Genomic DNA, 19,295 nt, shown 5'->3' with positions numbered 1-19,295 from the left:
TGAGATGGTTTCAGGGTTTATATCTACATTGGTATCATTGCTCATTTAATTTTAACTCTGATCTGACAATGACAGAATTCTTGGACCATGTCTGTTTCCTCATCTTGTCTTTTAAGTATTCTGTAAGCCTTTTAGCTTGTTTTCAGATGTTCTCTTTTCCTTTTTTCGAATCCTTTTTCTTTCTCTAAAATTACAGAATCTCTCTCAACTTGTAGCTCATAACCAGAAAAGTAATTCTAGCCACTTTTCTCATCTAGGACATTCTGCCCTATTTCTTTTTAAGTTAACTGATCTGGTTGAAGGCTTTGTTTGTCACAAAATATTCCATTGTAAGAGTCATGTATTTATGCTAAGGTGTTTTTAGGTGATTTAAGAAAAGTGACTACTGAAATACCTGTTACTTTTATAATGGAAAAGTGCTTCAGAAGAAATCAGGCTGTTTTCTGGTACTTAGAACTTTCCCAAGCAAAAACTCAATAGCATTATATCTCTTAGATTTTTTTGAAAGAAACATTATTTTTTGTCATTTATGGGTCAACCATGGGTTCCACAGAACTGTTTTTTTATTTCCTCCCTTTCTTCCCGGCTCTGTCTCTCTTTTCTCATAGAATTTTATTATAAATTTAGAAAATGACTTGATCATTAATCTAGTGTTCAACATTCTCTTATTTGCTGGTGACTTACTGTACTTAAAGCTGACCACTTACCCTTTCTAGTTAAAAAGAGACTTGGCTACATTTGTACCATTTGCTCCCATGATACTCAGAATGCCCCCTTTTGGGATGTTTGTATAATTCTCTTCAATGCAAACTTTCGTTATTCTCATCCCTGGTCAAAAAATTAGTATGGGTACTTCCTTGCATCTCATATTTAGAATATTTCGAAACTAAAGAACCAAGCATTAATTGTAGTCTTTTCAAAAGGAGACCGAGCATACATGAGCAGTATTTAATGCTGTAATCAAATACACCCCAAAGGAAACCTGAGATATGGTATTCATATGCACAGTAGTAATTGTGCTGTATTTACCTAGTGAAGAGCAATTTTTCTGGGTGGTTTTAATTAGTATAGTTTGTACAGCTTGACCAAAAATTTTTTTCTTTTCTTTTTCTCTGGAATATTCAGCATCATTATTGACCCATACTCCTTCTTATGATGAGATCTGGGTTTGGCTCTTATGCCAGTGAAAATTGAGCTTCCATTTTTTTTTTTTAATTTTTATTGAAATACAGTTGATTTACAATGTTGTGTTAGTTTCAGGTGTACAGCAAAGTGATTCAGTTATATATATATATATATATATATATATATTCTTTTTTAATATTCTCTTCCATTATAGGTTATTACAAGATGTTGAGTATAGTTGCCTGTGTTATACAGTAGGTCCTTATGGGTTAGCTGTTTTATATATAGTAGTGTGTATATGTTAATCCCAAACTCCTCTATATATGTTAATCCCAAACTCCTCTTTTATCCCTTCCCCCTCTTTGGTAACCATAAGTTTGTTTTCTATGTCTGTGAGTCAATTTCTGTTTTGTAAATAAGTTCATTTGTATCTTTTCTTTAGATTCCACATATAAGCAATATCATATGATATTTGTCTTTCTCTGTCTGGATTACTTCACTTAGTATGATAATCTCCAGGTCCATCCATGTTGCTGCAAGTGGCCTTATTTCATTCTTTTTTAATGGCTGAGTAACATTCCATTGTATATATGTACGACATCTTCTTTATCCATTTATCTGTCGATGGACACTTAGGTTGCTTCCATGTCTTGGCTATTGTAAATAGTGCTGATATGAACGTTGGTGTGCATGTGTCTTTTCGAATTAAGTTTTTCTCCAGATAAATGCCCAGGAGCAGGGTTTCAGGATCATATGGTAGCTCTATTTTTAGTTTTTTAAGGAACCTCCATACTGTTCTCCATAGTGGCTGTATCAATTTACATTCCCACCTTTTTTTTTGCATTGTTTCTTGTCACTGCACTTGTAGCTCAGGCCTGAAGTTTCCTTTGCTCCCTCTTAGAGGGTTCTTAAGTCAGTTCAGTTTGTTTTGGCAGCTACCCAAGGAAGAACTTGTTCCAGCCGATCTTTACTAAAGGACTTTTGGCAGCAGGTTCTTGAGTGTGACAGGACTCTGTGGGCTACAAGTTACAGAAACCCACTTGAACTCGTTTGAGCATTAAAGGGTGATTTTAATTTTTTTGCTAAAGGGATGTCCCACAGGACTTAAGAACAGGGATGTACCTGAGCCTCAGAAACAGATTGGATACAGGCTGTGTGTCTCTTCTCTCTTGCTGCAAACTGACTTCTCTGCTTCCTAGTCTACAGGGCACCACCTGCTCCTGGGTTAACATCTCTTATCCGTAAGAGATAGCCAGACTGAGGTTTGAATTTCTTGGCCACAATTACAGATTTCCAAGGACCAGCATGTGTGAGATGTTCACTCCTGGACCAGTCAGTTCTGCCAGGGGCTGTGTATTAGTTTTCTAGGGCTGCTGTAACAAATGACTACAAACTTAAAGCAACAGAAGTTTATTATTCCACAATTCTGAAGGCCAGAAGCCCAAAACCAAGGTGTCAGCAGGATTGGTTCCTTCTGGAGGCTGGGAGAGTCAGTTCCATGCCTCTTTCCTAGCTTCTGGTGGCTGCTGGCAACCCTTGACGTTCTTTGGCTTGTGTCTGCGTAATTGCAGTCTCCGCCTCTGTCTTTTCATGACCTTCTTCTCTGTTTCAAATCTCTTCTCTCCTTTCTCTGATAAGGATACCAGTCATTGGATTGAAGGCCCACCCAGGATGATCTCATCTTAAGAGCCTTAGTTACATCTGTAAAGACCTTATTTCCAAATAAAGTCACATGCACAGGAACCAGGGATTAGGACTTAGATGTACTTTTTTTTGTGGGGGGGGGCAGACAATTTAACCCTCTACAGGCTGTGTCTTCATTGTGTGAATATTCGTATGCTGGGATCCTTTCTATAGTAACCATATGAATGGACAAGGAGTGGTAATTCTCAAAACAGAGAGGAGACTGGGACATTATTACTGAAGATTGAAATTGGGGTAAAGCCATGACTCTGGAAATAGGTATCTCTCAGCCTCTCAGCTCAGCTCTAGCTTTGAAACATAATTGTACTTAAGTACAGGTGATGGTATTCACTCTGTGTTACTCTGACTGGGATCGAGGGAGGAGTGGGCACTTCCCTAGAGGTCCAGTGGTTAAGGTCTGCGCTTCCACTGCAGGGGGCACAGGTTTGATCCCTGGTAGGGGAACTAAGATCCCGAATGTCATGCCGCACAGCCAAAAAAAAAAAAAAAAAGATTAAAATGGGGTAGAGGGAGGAGAGATTGAGTGGATGGAGAGTCATTGTCAAAGATAACATGATTGTTTTATTGTGACGGCAAGATGCCACCATGTTTTCCATCATCATCATCATCATCATCACCATCCTCTGGAACATTTTTTTGAAAGCATATGTTATCTCTCCAAACAGCAATAATGATAGCAGCAACCACTGCCTTGGTTGCCAAGGGAAGGGAGGTAAAGGAAGGAAACTAGCTTGGAGTGTGATACCAAAAAAATAGCCAAGAAAATTTTGGAAAAAAATAGGTGTTACAAAGAGGACCTCTTTGATTTTTAAAAATTTAAAAGAAAATTTCAGAAGTAAGTAGAATAGTGTTATGAGCCCTCATGTTCCTATCACTCAGCCTGACAACCTTTAGCTCACGGCCAGTCCTGCTCCTCCATAATCTCATCCACTTCCATTCTACCATATTCTTTTGGAGCAAATCCCGGACATTGTATAATTTCTTCTGTAGATATTAAGTATATATCTCTTTTTAAAAAACATAACAGTAATATGATTATTACACCTGGATATATGTGTGTGCGTTGTTTTTAAATGTCCAGTCAGTATTTAGATTTCTAATTGCTAATAATATTTTTTAAACAATTTGTTTGGATAACCATCCAAATAAGAATTAGTTGTTAATTCTTTAACCTCTCTTTTAGCCTATAGGATCTCCACTTCACATATATCCATATTTCTCTGTCTGCCTCTCTCTTTCTTACAATTTATTGGAGAAACTTGGTTGTTTGCAGTGATTCCCACAGTGTGGATTTTGCTGGCTGCTTCTCCATGGTGTGCTTTAACTTATTTCTCTGCACTTCCTGTAAATTTTGCTCTAGAAATTTGATGAGATTTAACTTCAGTTTTTGTCGTTGTTGCGGGGGAGTGTCAGGGAGGGAAGACTTCTTCATAGGGGGCAATGTGTTCTTCCATGGGGAGGGACATAATGATGTTAGCGGTTTATGCTTAATGGCTAGATCCATTAATTCATTAGGAGATTCAAAATAGTGACATTTTAATTCTACAATTTTTTTCTTCACTTATTACTTGAAATATTGCTATAAAGAGAACCATCCTCATATCTACTGTTTGGTTACCCAGTAGTACAGTTTGTAAGGAAGGGCAGGATATATACTTGATTTCTTTCTTTATTTACTAAACTTCAAAACAATCAGTTTTTTTTTTTAACGCGTTCTTCAGTGTTGAACAATTAGATTTTATTTTATAAAGAATTATAATGAGCTCATGGATTAAACAATTGATGTATTTCCATCCTCTTCCTTCTTTTAAAAAAATCATATTTTGAGACTTTATTATCTTTTCACTATTTTGAGTTTATTTTAGACCCACTCTTTTAGAAGCAGCTTGAGAGAGAGAGAGAGAGAGAGAGAGAGAGAGAAGGAGAGAGAGAGAGAGAGAGAGGGGAAGAAATTTTAGTAGTTTCAAAAGTCCTATTGCTATTTAGTGATGTTCATATATAATAAATGAATTAAGAGGGAAGAAAGTGAAAAAAAAATAGCATCTTCCAAAGGGGTCTTCTCGCAGCTGCTCTGATCTTAAGTCACAGGAACCATCTAATATTCATAAGATTCTCTTAGGTGTTAATTGGTAGTGTGGTGAACTTAGCTGCATGGTGGGCAATCTTCAACATAGTAGTTAAATCTCTTTTTACCATACTGAATATTTCTTTTATTTTACTTATTCTGTAAGGAGTCTTAAGTTGGTTTTAATGTTGTTACTACATGGCTTAAGATGTATTAAAAAAAAAAACACCCAACAGAAAACACCTGCCTCCCTTCCCCCAGCAGGATTATTTCATTGCTTGATAATGTAAAGGGTATTATGTTAACTTTATCTTCCCAGTATTTACAATTCCCTCATTTGCTAAATGTACAATCTCAGAGAGGACTATAAACACAACTAGTAATATCATTCATATTAGCTTATTTAGTAATAAACTAAATAACAAACTTTATAATAATACATACACGATACTGTAATTTCAGTGTGCATATGTAAAAATCACATAATTATAGAACTAGGAATTACCTTCAAAGGTCACCTCTGTATCTAAGCAAGACTATACCTTAGCTGTCTTCCATCCATCTACTAATTAAACACTTATTGAATATCTCCTGTATACCTCTACTAGGTGCTGTGAGATCATGGTGAGGAAAGCAGACTTGGTCATTGCACTCATGATGCTTTTCGTTTAAAGAGAGAGATTGCCATAATCACATAGTCACACAATTATATATTAAACTACATTCAAACAAGAACACTGTGCTGAGAGTGACTTTAATGTGGGAGTTTGACCTTGTCATGGAGGTCAGGGAAGGCTTCGCTGATGTAGTGACACTTGACATGAGACTGAGGAATGAATAAAACTTTTCTAGGCAAATAGAAGAGGGTAGAATTTTCCAGTCACAGGAAGTAGCATGTTCCAGGTCCCTGTGGTGGGAGAGAAGATGATTAGTTAGGAAGGCCTGAAAAATTTTAAGAGCAAGAGGAGAGTGGTTTGAGATGAAGCTGGGAAGAGAAGCAGGGGCCAGACAAATCAGCCATCAGACATTCATGATGGCTAATGTACAGGATTTGGGTCTTTATCCTGAGTGCAGAGGGAATCTACTGAAGTGTTTTTATATGATGAGTATCAGTGGTTTCAAAAAGACCACTCTGGCTGCAGTGTGAACATAACATTAAAAGTGCTGGGTTTTGGATAGGCAAATAGAGTGGTACAGGGAGATGAGTTTAGGTGACTGTTACTGTAGTTCAGGTGAGGGATGATAGTTGCTTCCTAGAGATGAAGGGAAATAGATGGATTTGTGAGATATTTAGGGAGTGAAGCATTTGAGGTGGATTGAATATGAGAATCACTGAAAGGGATATATCAAAGGTGACTCCTTGATTTTTGGCTTCTCTACCAGGTAGATAGGAAGCATTAGAAGACCAGGTATGTGGGAAGAACATGAGTTTGGTTTTGGACATGTTGAATTTGAGGCACAATTGAGACACTGAAGAGGGACTATCCAGTAGACAGTTGGATATGCCTTTTTTTGGTAATGACATCCCTCGAACATATTATACTATGAACAAGTTAGTCATAATATCTAATCAGAGCTCCTCCGCCTTGATTAAAAGTCTTCACTTTGATTTGTTAAATAACTTTCTGGGTACCTGTGTACCTCAAACACAGCCGGCCTGCTTGTCTAAGGGCTAATTCCAGATCCTGAAAATGTTCTCAGAAGTCTACTTCCTCGAGTTAACATGTTTTTGTGTCTGTGCCAAACTGTGACTGAAGGCAGGTTCTAAATAAAAGACACGGTGGTTATTTCATTATTTACTTAAATTTCTGCTCATACTGTATATCTAGGAGATCAGGTTTAATCTTCTTTTTGTGTTCAGTGGTCCTTCCTCACCTTGAGATTATAAATCTTTTTTCCTCCTTTTTTTCACTAATAAAAAAATAAAAGTAGTGCATACAGTTTTGAAAACTCAAACAATGGCACTTGCAGGTAGTGAAAGTAGTAAGTGGTAAAATTTCTCCTTTTTACCATTTTCTCTTTCTTTTCTTCTTTTTAAAAAATTCACTTTCCTGTTGGGCCCTGGTGGAAACTAGGAAGTGACAGGCTGGAAAGGGTCAGGGAGAGTAGAGTGGCTCAGAGATTTCTCCAAATATTGGTCTTGGTTCCCTCTAGAGTATAGGGAAAGCTAGGGTGATCTGAAATCAGATCCAGGCACGTGGAATCAGGGACCAGCTAATTCCAGTGAAATTGGAGCCCCATATCTAGGTGTATAAAAAAGTATTTATAAGCCTATACATTCCATGTGTTTTAAAATTGGATATATTATTCATATGTATATTGTTCTAAAATTGCTTTTTTTCCACTTAATATGTGTTGGACATCTTTTCATAGATCTGTTTGCATCTTTATTAAGAGCTGCAGACTATTCTATAATATGATTGTGTCATATTTTAAATATTTCTCTATTGGCAAATGTAGTTTTCTTCTTCCATTTCTTTAAGATAACAAATGCCTTGTAATATCTTCTTTTGGGCATATGTAAGGGTATTTCTATATGATAGGTTCTTACAAATGCAATTTATGGGAAAAAGACTGTTCATTTAAAATTTTTATGGACACTGCTAAATTGTCCTCCATAAAGTCTGAAAGAATGTATGCTCAACCTGAAAATGCTTATTCCCCATTCACTCATTAACACTGGATATTATGAATCATCCTCTTCTGTGATCTGTGTATCTATATTCTCTGCTCATTTTTCTATCATATGATCTGCCTTATTTTGTTGCTTTTTTTGTTTTATGTATATAAACCCTTTGTCATATGTGTTATAAATATTTCATCTCAGGTTATCTCTCATCTTAATTTTATGTTTTCTTTCCCCTGAAACCCTCCCCACTAACTTTGCTAAAGTGATCTGGAATTTTTATGATAGATTGTCTTTTTTTTCTCTCTTTTTTGTACTTTCCCCCTCCAAAACCTCTCTTAACAATTGCTTTAAACTTTATAGTGACATTTGAAAAATGTTAAAGACTTGATTGTAAATTCTTCTGGTATTCATTCTGAACAAGTTCTTTGTAGGCTATATCTTTCTACCACTTCAGTTCTTTCTTATGTTTTATCTTAAAAAAATAATAGCTTTATTGAGATATAATTCATATATTAAAACTATTCTTTTAAAATGTGCAATTCAGTGGTTTTTGGTATATTTACAAAGTTGTGCAATCATCCTGCATTATCTTTTAACTGGAGAACCTCTTGAAAATTTTTCAGAGTACTATGTCTGAAAAATATTTCTTTTGTCTTCATACATTATTCTTAGTCTTTTTGGGGAGGGGGTTAGATTTATTAAGTTATATAAACCTTTCTCTCATAATTCCATATACATTGCTTCATTTAGTGTTGCAGATGAGAATTCTGATGCCAAATTAGAAATGATGTCAGTCTAGTGTTCTTTATTTTATAGATTTTATTTTATAACTTAAAGTTCATAGGATTTTCTCTTTACCTATGGATTTGGGAATGTCAGAAATTTTTTCAGGCATCTTGCCTAGCACTTGGTAGCCCTTTCAGTTTGAAGACTTAGGTCTAGTGAATTTTTCTTCTATCCTTTCTTTGATTTTTGCTTCTCTAAAGGTTATGTTTTCTTCTATTTTATTATTTTGATTTTTAGCACTATTCAAACTCTTGTAACCTCTTTCTGCAATTATACAGATTTCATATAAAAATTTTTAATTTTGTAAGAGCAGATCTCAGATTCAGAGTAACAATGGCTTGAAAACAATAAAAAGAGGGTTTTGTGAAGAAAGATAGAAAATACTAGGATTTAGGCATTTAGGACTTAACTGTAGTTAGTTTTAGGAACATTCTAGGTTTTGGCATTCATGAACTCTGAAACTTCTGTTTGCATAACCTTACAAAGGGAAAAGCATTATAATCTTTATGGTACAGTTACCATATTAGATTATTACAATTTATTGAAAAAATAACCAGGTACTTTACTGACATAGTATTATTTATTCTTTAAAACAACACAGAGGTGGGCTTATTATTATGATTCTCTTGTACAGGTGAGGATGTTGAGGCTTCTGGACATTAAGTGGCTTGCCCAACATTCCCTATCTAATTAGAATTAAAGCAGGGATTTAAATACAAATCTGAAACCATCCCTCTCAGCCCACTTGAAATATTTAAATAATTTAAGAAATTATTCTAAAATAATTGAATTTAAGGCAATATGTTACTATTTGAATGGATCTACATGTGATTTTATTAATGCCATCATCTTTCAAAAATTATAATGTATTCATGTTACACTCTTGCTTAAAATATAGTATGGACTCAATTATCCACACAGTAAAGTCTGGATCCACAAATAAAACAAGATGTAACTTAAAGGTTAAAAAACTGGAGTTAATTTACCAGTCTCAGTGGTTCTGGGAACTCCCTGGAATTAAATGCACATATGGTGTATGTGCTTTTCTCTGGGATTCTAGTGCTTTCATAAAGGGGTAGGTGACCCAAATTGGTTAAAAATCATAAGTCTGTTATCTGTCTTCTGTAAAACTCTAGTCATATGACAAATAAATCATTAGATAAGGAAAACCAATATAGTTTTACATGCAAAAAGAGATTATTTAATGAAGCCATATTTCTTGGAAGAAATTCAGTCAAAATTGATCATCTAAAATGAGTACCCTTTAAACTAATCATTAGGTCCAGAGTGGCCTTATGAGGTTACTAGGTGAGGCTTGGACTTTTTCCATCTCCATTTCAACCATACATAAATGGAGTCATTTTAGCTTAAATCAGACTTTAAAGCTGATTACCAGTTGTGTAAACATTGCAGACAAGAAGACAAGGAGACTTCTGAACACATAGTGACCCTCTCACCAAGGTAAACCAGGGCAGACTCCTCTGATAGGTCTCAATCGGATACTGGAATCTGGAACTGCTCACTGATTCAGTGATGATTAGAATTTATCTACTAAATATAGCTACAGACCTCAGATTTCATGGTCTTGTATAAAAATTCATGGTCTTGTATAAAAATCTAGGCACAGACCTGGGTCAGAGCCATAGGGTTTTGTGTCATCCTGAAGACTAACTTTCAAAAAGCAAGACAGCAGCACTGAGGCCTGTGACTGAGGTCAGACATTCACACCCAGGAATAGGTTCTTGATAAATTGGTGATAGAGCAATTACAGTTTCCATGCTGAAGGCTCTCCAGATCTCTGTAAAGGAAAGTGTGCAGAGTTGTGAAGAGCTGGGGCATATACTGGAAGGTAGCATTCCTTAAAGTCTGGGATCCTTAGCTACAGAATGGTTCTCATTCTGTAAAAGTGAATGGTGTGACGAATTGCAACGAAGGAATTTATTCTAAAAGTTTGGGTGCTGAGGTATCTTCTTCCTAAGCTTTAGAGGAGGAGGATTCTAGAAGCTCAGGGTGTCAACAGGGAAGGTTCTCAGAAGAATCTGAGCAGTCTCAAAGGAAGAAAATAAGACAGTACCTTGGTTCTCAAGGAGATATCATGCCATCAGACCTTCCTAAGACAACTGCACGTCATTCCAATTTTTAAAAAAATTTACTTTTTAATTTCTTTTGAGTCACAGTGGAATTAACTAGCCATATTTCTGATGAAGGCAAAGTGGAATTGACACAATACCAATGTAGAGTATGTGAGAAAAGCTGAACCTCAGTTTGACGTCCAGCAGAGAACACACACAGGAAAGAGAATCTTAGGGAACAGGCTTCATGCAGTGTTGAGGCCTCTGTCTTCACCAGAGGATCCACACAGGAGAGAAACCATACACATGTGATATCCATCACAAAACACTCATTCATGAATCTGCACTGCATGGTCATAAGAGGATCCATGTGAAAAAGAAAACATACTGTTGTATAGATTGTGGGAAATGCTTCAACTGCAAGAGAAACCTCACTGCTCACCAAAGAATCCACTTAGGAAACAAACCATGTGAGTGTCTCCAGCAGTGCTGTGAAATAGAAATATATTGTACTATGAGCCACATTTATAATTCAAAATTTTCTAGTAGCTATATTAAAAAGTAAAAAGAAATGGTTGATATTAACTTTAATAATATATTTTATGTAACCCCACATTTCAAAAATATTATTTCAATATGTAATCAGTATAAAAAATTACACGATATTTTACAGTCTTTTTTGTGTTCTAAGTCTTTTAAATACAGCGTGTATTTTACACAACAGCACATCCCAATGTGGATTAGCCAAATTACAAGTGCTCAGTAGCTACATGTGGCCATTGGCTACTGTATGGGACAGTGCGACCAAACCTTTTACAAGTTGTAAAATTTTAAATGCCATAGAAGAGTACACTAAATAACATCTCACGTAATTGCCCCGAAAGATATCAATTAATTAAGTCCAGATCTTGTCTTGGCTAGAGATAAAGTTAAAGGTGATTTCCTTTTTGTTTTTATTTTGAATTTTATTTTATTTTTTTAAACAGCAGGTTCTTATTAGTTATCCATTTTATACACATCAGTGTATATATGTCAATCCCAATCTCCCAATTCATCACCCCCCACCCCACCACCACTTTCCCCCCTTGGTGTCCATACGTTTGTGTTCTGCATCTGTGTCTCAATTTCTGCCCTGCAAACTGGTTCATCTGTACCATTTTTCTAGGTTCCACATATATGCATTAATATACAATATTTGTTTTTCTCTTTCTGACTTACTTCACTCTGTATGACAGTCTCTAGATACATCCATGTCTCTACAAATGACTCAATTTCATTCCTTCTTATGGCTGAGTAATATTCCATTGTATATATATGTACCACATCTTCTTTATCCATTTGTCTGTCGATGGGCATTTAGGTTGCTTCCATGAGCTGGCTATTGTAAATAGTGCTGCAATGAACATGTTGGTACATGACTCTTTAAATTATGGTTTTCTCAGGGTATATGCCCAGTAGTGGGATTGATGGGTCATATGGTAGTCCTATTTTTAGTTTTTTAAGGAACCTCCATACTGTTCTCATAGTAGCTGTATCAATTTACATTCCCACCAACAGTGCAAGAGGGTTCCCTTTTCTCCACACCCTCTCCAGCATTTGTTGTTTGTAGATTTTCCAATCATGCCCATTCTAACTGGTGTGAGGTGATACCTCGTTGTAGTTTTGATTTGCATTTCTCTGATAATTAGTGGTGTTGAGCAGCTTTTCATGTGCTTCTTGGCCATCTGTATGTCTTCTTTGGAGAAATGTCTATTTAGGTCTTCTGCCCATTTTTGGATTGGGTTGTTTGTTTTTTTAACATTGACCTGCATGAGCTGTTTATATATTTTGGAGATTAATCCTTTGTCTGTTGATTCATTTGCAAATATTTTCTCCCATTCTGAGGGTTGTCCTTTCGTCTTGTTTGTAGTTTCCTTTGCTTTGCAAAAGCTTTTAAGTTTCATTAGGTTCCATTTGTTTATTTTTGTTTTTATTTCCATTGTTCTAGGGTCAAAAAAGATCTTGCTGTGATTTATGTCAAGGAGTGTTCTTCCTATGTTTTCCTCTAAGAGTTTTATACTGTCCCGTCTTACATTTAGGTCTCTAATCCATTTTGAGTTTATTTTTGTGTATGGTGTTAGGGAGTGTTCTAATTTTATTCTTTTACATGTAGCTGTCCAGTTTTCCCAGCACCACTTATTGAAGAGACTGTCTTTTCTCCATTGTATATCCTTGCCTCCTTTGTCATAGATTAGTTGACCATAGGTGCGTGGGTTTATCTCTGGGCTTTCTATCCTGTTCCATTGATCTATATTTCTGTTTTTGTGCCAGTACCATATTGTCTTGATGACTGTAGCTTTGTAGTATAGTCTGAAGTCAGGGAGTCTGATTCTTCCAGCTCCGTTTTTTTCCCTCAAGACTGCTTTGGCTATTCGGGGTCTTTTGTGTCTCCATACAAATTTTAAGATGATTTGTTCTAGTTCTGTAAAAAATACCATTGGTAATTTAATAGGGATTGCATTGAATCTGTAGATTGCTTTGGGTAGGGTAGTATAGTCATTTTCACAATATTGATTCTTCCAATCCAAGAACATGGTATATCTCTCCATCTGTTTGTATCATATTTAATTTCTTTCAACCGTGTCTTATAGTTTTCTGCATACAGGTCTTTTGTCTCCCTAGGTAAAATTATTCCTAGGTATTGTATTCTTTTTGTTGCAACGGTAAATGGGAGTGTTTCCTTAATTTCTCTTTCAGATTTTTCATCATTAGTATATAAGAATGCAAGATATTTCTGTGCATTAATTTTGTATCCTGCAACGTTACCAACTTCATTGATTAGCTCTAGTAGTTTTCTGGTGGCATCTTTAGGATTCTCTATGTATAGTATCATGTCATCTGCAAACAGTGACAGTTTTACTTCTTCTTTTCCAATTTGTATTCCTTTAATTTATTTTTCTTTTCTAATTGCCGTGGCTAAGACTTCCAAAACTATGTTGAATAATACTGGTGAGAGTGGACATCCTTGTCTTGTTCCTGATCTTAGAGGAAATGCTTTCAGTTTTTCCCCATTGAGAATGATGTTTGCTGTGGGTTTGTCATATATGGCCTTTATTATGTTGAGGTAGGTTCCCTCTATGCCCACTCTCTGGAGGGTTTTTTCATAAATGGGTGTTGAATTTTGTCAAAAGCTTTTTCTGCATCTATTGAGATGATCATATGGTTTTTATTCTTCACTTTGTTAATATGGTGTATCACATTGATTGATTTGCATATATTGAAGAATCCTTGCATCCCTGGGATAAATCCCACTTGATCATTGTGTATGATCCTTTTAATGTGTTGTTGGGTTCTGTTTACTAGTATTTTGTTGAGGATTTTTTTAAAAAATTTATTTATTTTATTTATTTATGGCTGTGTTGGGTCTTCGTTTCTGTGCGAGGGCTTTCTTCTAGTTGTGGCAAGCAGGGGCCACTCTTCATCGCGGTGCGCGGGCCTCTCACTATCGCGGCCTCTCTTGTTGCGGAGCACAGGCTCCAGACGCGCAGGCTCAGTAATTGTGGCTCACAGGCCCAGTTGCTCCATGGCCATGTGGGATCTTCCCAGACCAGGGCTCGAACCCGTGTCCCCTGCATTGACAGGCAGATTCTCAACCACTGCGACACCAGGGAAGCCCTTGTTGAGGATTTTTGCATCTACGTTCATCAGTGATATTGGTCTGTAATTTTATTTTTTTGTAGTATCTTTGTCTGGTTTTGGTATCAGGGTGATGGTGGCCTCATAGAATGAGTTTGGGAGTGTTCCTTCCTCTGCAATTTTTTGGAAGAGTTTGAGAAGGATGGGTGTTAGCTCTTCTCTAAATGTTTGATAGAATTCACCTGTGAAGCCATCTGGTCCTGGACTTTTGTTTCTTGGAAGATTTTTAATAACAGTTTCAAATTCATTCCTTGTGATTGGTCTGTTCATAGTTTCTATTTCTTCCTGGTTCAGTCTTGGAAGGTTATACCTTTTTAAGAATTTGTCAATTTCTTCCAGATTGTCCATTTTATTGGCATAGAGTTGCTTGTAGTAGTCTCTTAGGATGCTTTGTATTTCTGCGGTGTCTGTTGTAGCTTCTCCTTTTTCATTTCTAATTTTATTGATTTGAGTCCTCTCCCTCTTTTTCTTGAGGAGTCTGGCTAATGGTTTATCAGTTTTGTTTATCTTCTCAAAGAACCAGCTTTTAGTTTTATTGATTTTTGCTATTGTCTTCTTTGTTTCCATTTCATTTATTTCTGCTCTGATCTTTATGATTTCTTTCCTTCTACTAACTTTGGGTTTTGTTTGTTCTTCTTTCTCTAGTTCCTTTAGGTGTAAGGTTAGGTTGTTTATTTGAGATGTTTTTTGTTTCTTGAGGTAGGATTGTATTGCTATAAACTTCCTTCTTAGAACTGCTTTTGCTGCATCCCATAGGTTTTGGATTGTCGTGTTTTCATTGTCATCTGTCTCTAGGTATTTTTTGATTTCCTCTTTGATTTCTTCAGTGATCTTTTGGTTGTTTAGTAATGTATTGTTTAGCCTCCATGTGTTTGTGTTTTTTTACATTTTTTTCCCTGTAATTGATTTCTAATCTCATAGTGTTGTGGTCAGAAAAGATGCTTGATATGATTCCAATTTTCTTAAATTTACTGAGGCTTGATTTGTGACCCAAGATATGATATGTCCTGGAGAATGTTCCATGTGCACTTGAGAAGAAGCTGTAATCTGCTGTTTTTGGATGGAATGTCCTATAAATAACAATTAAATCTATCTGGTTTTTTGTGTCATTTAAAGCTTGTGTTTCCTTTTTAATTTTCTGTTTGGATGATCTGTCCATTGGTGTAAGTGAGGTGTTAAAATCCCCCAGTATTATTGTGTTACTGTTGATTTCCTCTTTTATAGCTGTTAGCAGTTGCCTTATGTATTGAGGTGGTCCTATGTTGGGTGCATATATATTTATAATTGTTATATCTTCTTCTTGGATTGATCCCTGATCATTATGTAGTGTCCTTCCTTGTCTCTTGTAACATTCTTTATTTTAAAGTCTATTTTATCTGATATGAGTATAGCTACTCCAGCTTTCTTTTGATTTCCATTTGCATGGAATATCTTTTTCCATTCCCTCACTTTCAGTCTGTATGTGTCCCTAGGTCTGAAGTGAGTCTTTTGTAGACAGCATATATACGGGTCCTGTTTTTGTATCCGTTCAGCGAGCCTATGTCTTTTGGTTGGGGCATTTAATCCATTCACGCTTAAGGTAATTATCGATATGTATGTTCCTATTACCATTTTCTTAATTGTTTTGAGTTTGTTTTTGTAGGTCCTTTTCTTGTCTTGTGTTTCCCACTTAGGGAAGTTCCTTTAGCATTTGTTGTAGAGCTGGTTTGGTGGTGCTGAATTCTCTTAGCTTTTGCTCATCTGTAAAGCTTTTGATTACTCCATCGAATCTGAATGAGATCCTTGCTGGGTAGAGTGATCTTGGTTGTAGGTTCTTCCCTTTCATCACTTTAAATATGTCATGCCACTCCCTTCTGGTCTGTAGAGTTTCTGCTGAGAAATCAGCTGTTAACCTTATGGGAGTTCCCGTGTATGTTATTTGTCATTTTTCCCTTGCTGCATTCAATAATTTTTCTTTGTCTTTAATTTTTACCAATTTGATTACTGTGTGTCTTGTCGTGTTTCTCCTTGGGTTTATCCTGTATGGGACTCGCTGCGCTTCCTGGACTTGGGTGGCTATTTCCTTTCCCATGTTTGGGAAGTTTTCGACTATAATCTCTTCAAACATTTTCTCGGGTCCTTTCTCTCTCTATTCTCCTTCTGGGACCCCTATAATGCAAATGTTGTTGCGTTTAATGTTGTCCCAGAGGTCTCTTAGGCTGTCTTCATTTCTTTTCATTCTCTTTTCTTTATTCTGTTCCACAGCAGTGAATTCCACCATTCTGTCTTCCAGGTCACTTATCCGTTCTTCTGCCTCAGTTATTCTGCTATTGATTCCTTCTAGTGTATTTTTCATTTCATTTATTGTACTGTTCATCTCTGTTTGTTTGTTCTTTCATTCTTCTAGGTCTTCGTTAAACATTTCTTGCATCTTCTTGATCTTTGCCTCCATTCTTTTTCCGAGGTCCAGGATCATCTTCACTATCATTATTCTGAATTCTTTTTCTGGAAGGTTGCCTATCTCCACTTCATTTAGTTGTTTTTCTGGGGGTTTTTCTTGTTCCTTCATCTGATATATAGCCCTCTGCCTTTTCATCTTGTCTATCTTTCTGTGAATGTGGTTTTTGTTCCACAGGCTGCAGGGTTGTAGTTCTTGCTTTTGCTGTCTGCCCTCTGGTGGATGAGGCTATCTAAGAGGCTTGTGCAAGTTTACTGGTTGGAGGGACTGGTGATGGGTAGAGCTGACTGTTGCTGTGGTGGGCAGAGCTCAGTAAGACTTTAATCTGCTTGTCTGCTGATGGGTGGGGCTGGGTTCCCTCCCTGTTGGTTGTTTGGCCCGAGGTGACCCAGCACTGGAGCCTACCCCGGCTCTTTGGTGGGGCTAATGGCAGACTCTGGGAGGGCTCAAGCCAAGGAGTACTTCCCAGAACTTCTGCTGCCAGTGTCCTTGTCCTCATGGTGAGACACAGCCACCCCTCGCCTCTGCAGGAGACCCTCTTAACACTAGCAGGTATGTCTGGTTCAGTCTCCTATGGGGTCACTGCTCCTCCCCCTGGGTCCCGATGCGCACACTAATTTGTGTGTGCTTTCCAAGAGTGGAGTCTCTGTTTCCCCCAGTCCTATCGAAGTCCTGCAGTCAAATCCCATTAGCCTTCAAAGTCTGATTCTCTAAGAATTCCTCCTCCTGTTGCCGGACCCCCAAGTTGGGAAGCCTGACGTGGGGCTCAGAACCTTCACTCCAGTGGGTGGACTTCTGTGGTATAAGTGTTGTCCGGTTTGTGAGTCACCCACTCAGCTATTATGGGATTTGATTTTATTGTAATTGCGCCCCTCCTACCGTCTCATTGTGGCTTTTCCTTTGTCTTTGGATGTGGGGTATCTTTTTTGGTGAGTTCCAGTGTCCTCCTGTCGATGATTGTTAAAAGTCAATTCTAGATAGCAAGGCACAATACATGTTAAGCTCTTAGGATAGTACTTAGCTTACAATAGACGCTCCGTAAATATGAACAACCATGATTTTAAAAATATTACTTTTTAAAAATTTAACAGGTGATCTTTATTTCTTAGATTTCTTTTTTGTTCCCAGGGAGCATCTTATTTAAAAAGGGCAGGGTAATTTGTGACAAAGCGGATGAACCTGAAGGGTATCGTGCTAAGTGAAATAACCCAGACAGAGAAAGATAAATACTGGATGGTACCACTTATATGTGGAATCTAAAAAAAGAAGTTGAACAGATATTGTTGCCAGGGGCTGGGTGGGAGAAATGGGGAGAGGTTGGTCAAAAGATACAAACTTCCAGTTATAAGATGAATAAGTTCTGAGGATCTAATGTACAACGTAGTAACTGTAGTCAACAATACTGTATTGTGTACTTGAAATTTGCTAAGAGAGTATTTAGCGTTTTTACCAAAAAAAAAAAAAAAAGTAACTATGTGAAGTGATGTGTGTGTTAATTAACTTGATTATGGCAGCCATTTTACAATGTACATGTAAATCATGTTGTACACATTATATTACAATTGTATTTGTCAGTTTTACCTCAGTAATGCTGGAATAAAATCCTGTTTCAGAATTTAAAATAATTAATAACAGGCAAAAAAATAAAAAAGGGCAGGCCTTCTTTTTGATTATCCTGCTGCCTCTTACAGAGGATAAGGAGAAAACTTAAATTTCTGTTCCCCACTTCCATTAACTTTGTTTTAATGGGCATTATTTTCTTTGATTGGTCCCCTGGCCCACTTTTTTGAGTGGCTGTTCCATTTCATATGTCTGGTTATTATTCATGGTCTGCTAATATTTATAAATGAAGGACTTGATTTGTCAGTGTGGGTAACTGATGTGGTCACTGCCTGCAGTTATGTGGGTTAGTGTTTCCTTTTTCCTGATTGATTTTCCCCCAAGTGCATGTATGGAGGTGATTGATAGGTTAGTGGTTTGATTCTTTGGCTCCACTTCTCCTCCTTTCAATGTGTTGAATGGGAGCTTGTAGGCCTATTCTTGGCTGTGCTATGCAATAAGCTGGGTGTGTGTGGATGGCTCCTGTTCAGTGTGCGTGGCAAGTGTTCAACTATTTCAAAGTGGTAGGATTAAGTACCTGATTAGAATATTCACTTTATAACATTTGACATGTTGTTATATTTCTTTACAGGAATACACACGGCTTGATAAAAGCCATTATGAAATTATTACAAATGCAAGCTCTTAAGGAAGGACATGGTGGAGAGAAGAATATTCAGGATATATATAATATTAGGTATGCCTTTTCTCCTTTCTTTTGAAACTTTTTTTTCTTTTTGGTGAATTGTTAAATAAGTTATGAATTGAGACATGCTAATCCATTAAGAATTAGTATATTTAACTCAGCAATGAATGTGAGTCTTGCCCTCTCGGAAGTTAGTATTTCAAAGAGTCAGGATTGAGATAGAGTTGACTATTATATGCTGAGTATCACCAACGTGGCTTTCAGGGTTGTTTCCTTGGAATTGGAATCTTTTATCCAAAATTCAGGTCATTTGTTTTGCTCTGGGATATAGAACCATCTTCCCAATACTATGAAAACTGAAGAGTTCATTGGACAGATGTACTAAGAGCAGGATGGGCTTAGTTTAGGCAGGAGGGTAAACTTCCTCACTATAAAAAGTAATAGGAGGACTATCCAAGGGTTATTACCCAGGGCAAGGTCAGTACTTAGGAGCATTGATTTGCCTTTTTTTTTTTGTCATCTACAGAATGTAACATGGTAGAATTATTTTAAAAGAA

General features: G+C 36.8%; 1 protein-coding gene across 3 annotated transcripts in view; it reads left to right on the top strand.

The window, feature by feature from the left end:
* FOCAD (focadhesin) overlaps positions 1-19,295 on the top strand; it is a 310,658-nt gene that overhangs the window by 37,895 nt on the left and 253,468 nt on the right. For all 3 annotated transcript variants that reach the window (XM_082400998.1, XM_082400997.1, XM_082400999.1), the window contains one exon: positions 18,685-18,789. In XM_082400998.1, coding sequence (XP_082257124.1) covers positions 18,685-18,789 — 105 coding nt within the window. The remainder of the gene's footprint in view (positions 1-18,684; positions 18,790-19,295) is intronic.

The sequence above is a fragment of the Balaenoptera borealis genome (genome assembly GCF_965194805.1).
Source record: "Balaenoptera borealis genome assembly, chromosome: 8".
In the NCBI taxonomy this organism is placed as follows: Eukaryota; Metazoa; Chordata; class Mammalia; order Artiodactyla; family Balaenopteridae; genus Balaenoptera; species Balaenoptera borealis.
This window is presented reverse-complemented; position numbering and strand designations above follow the sequence as displayed.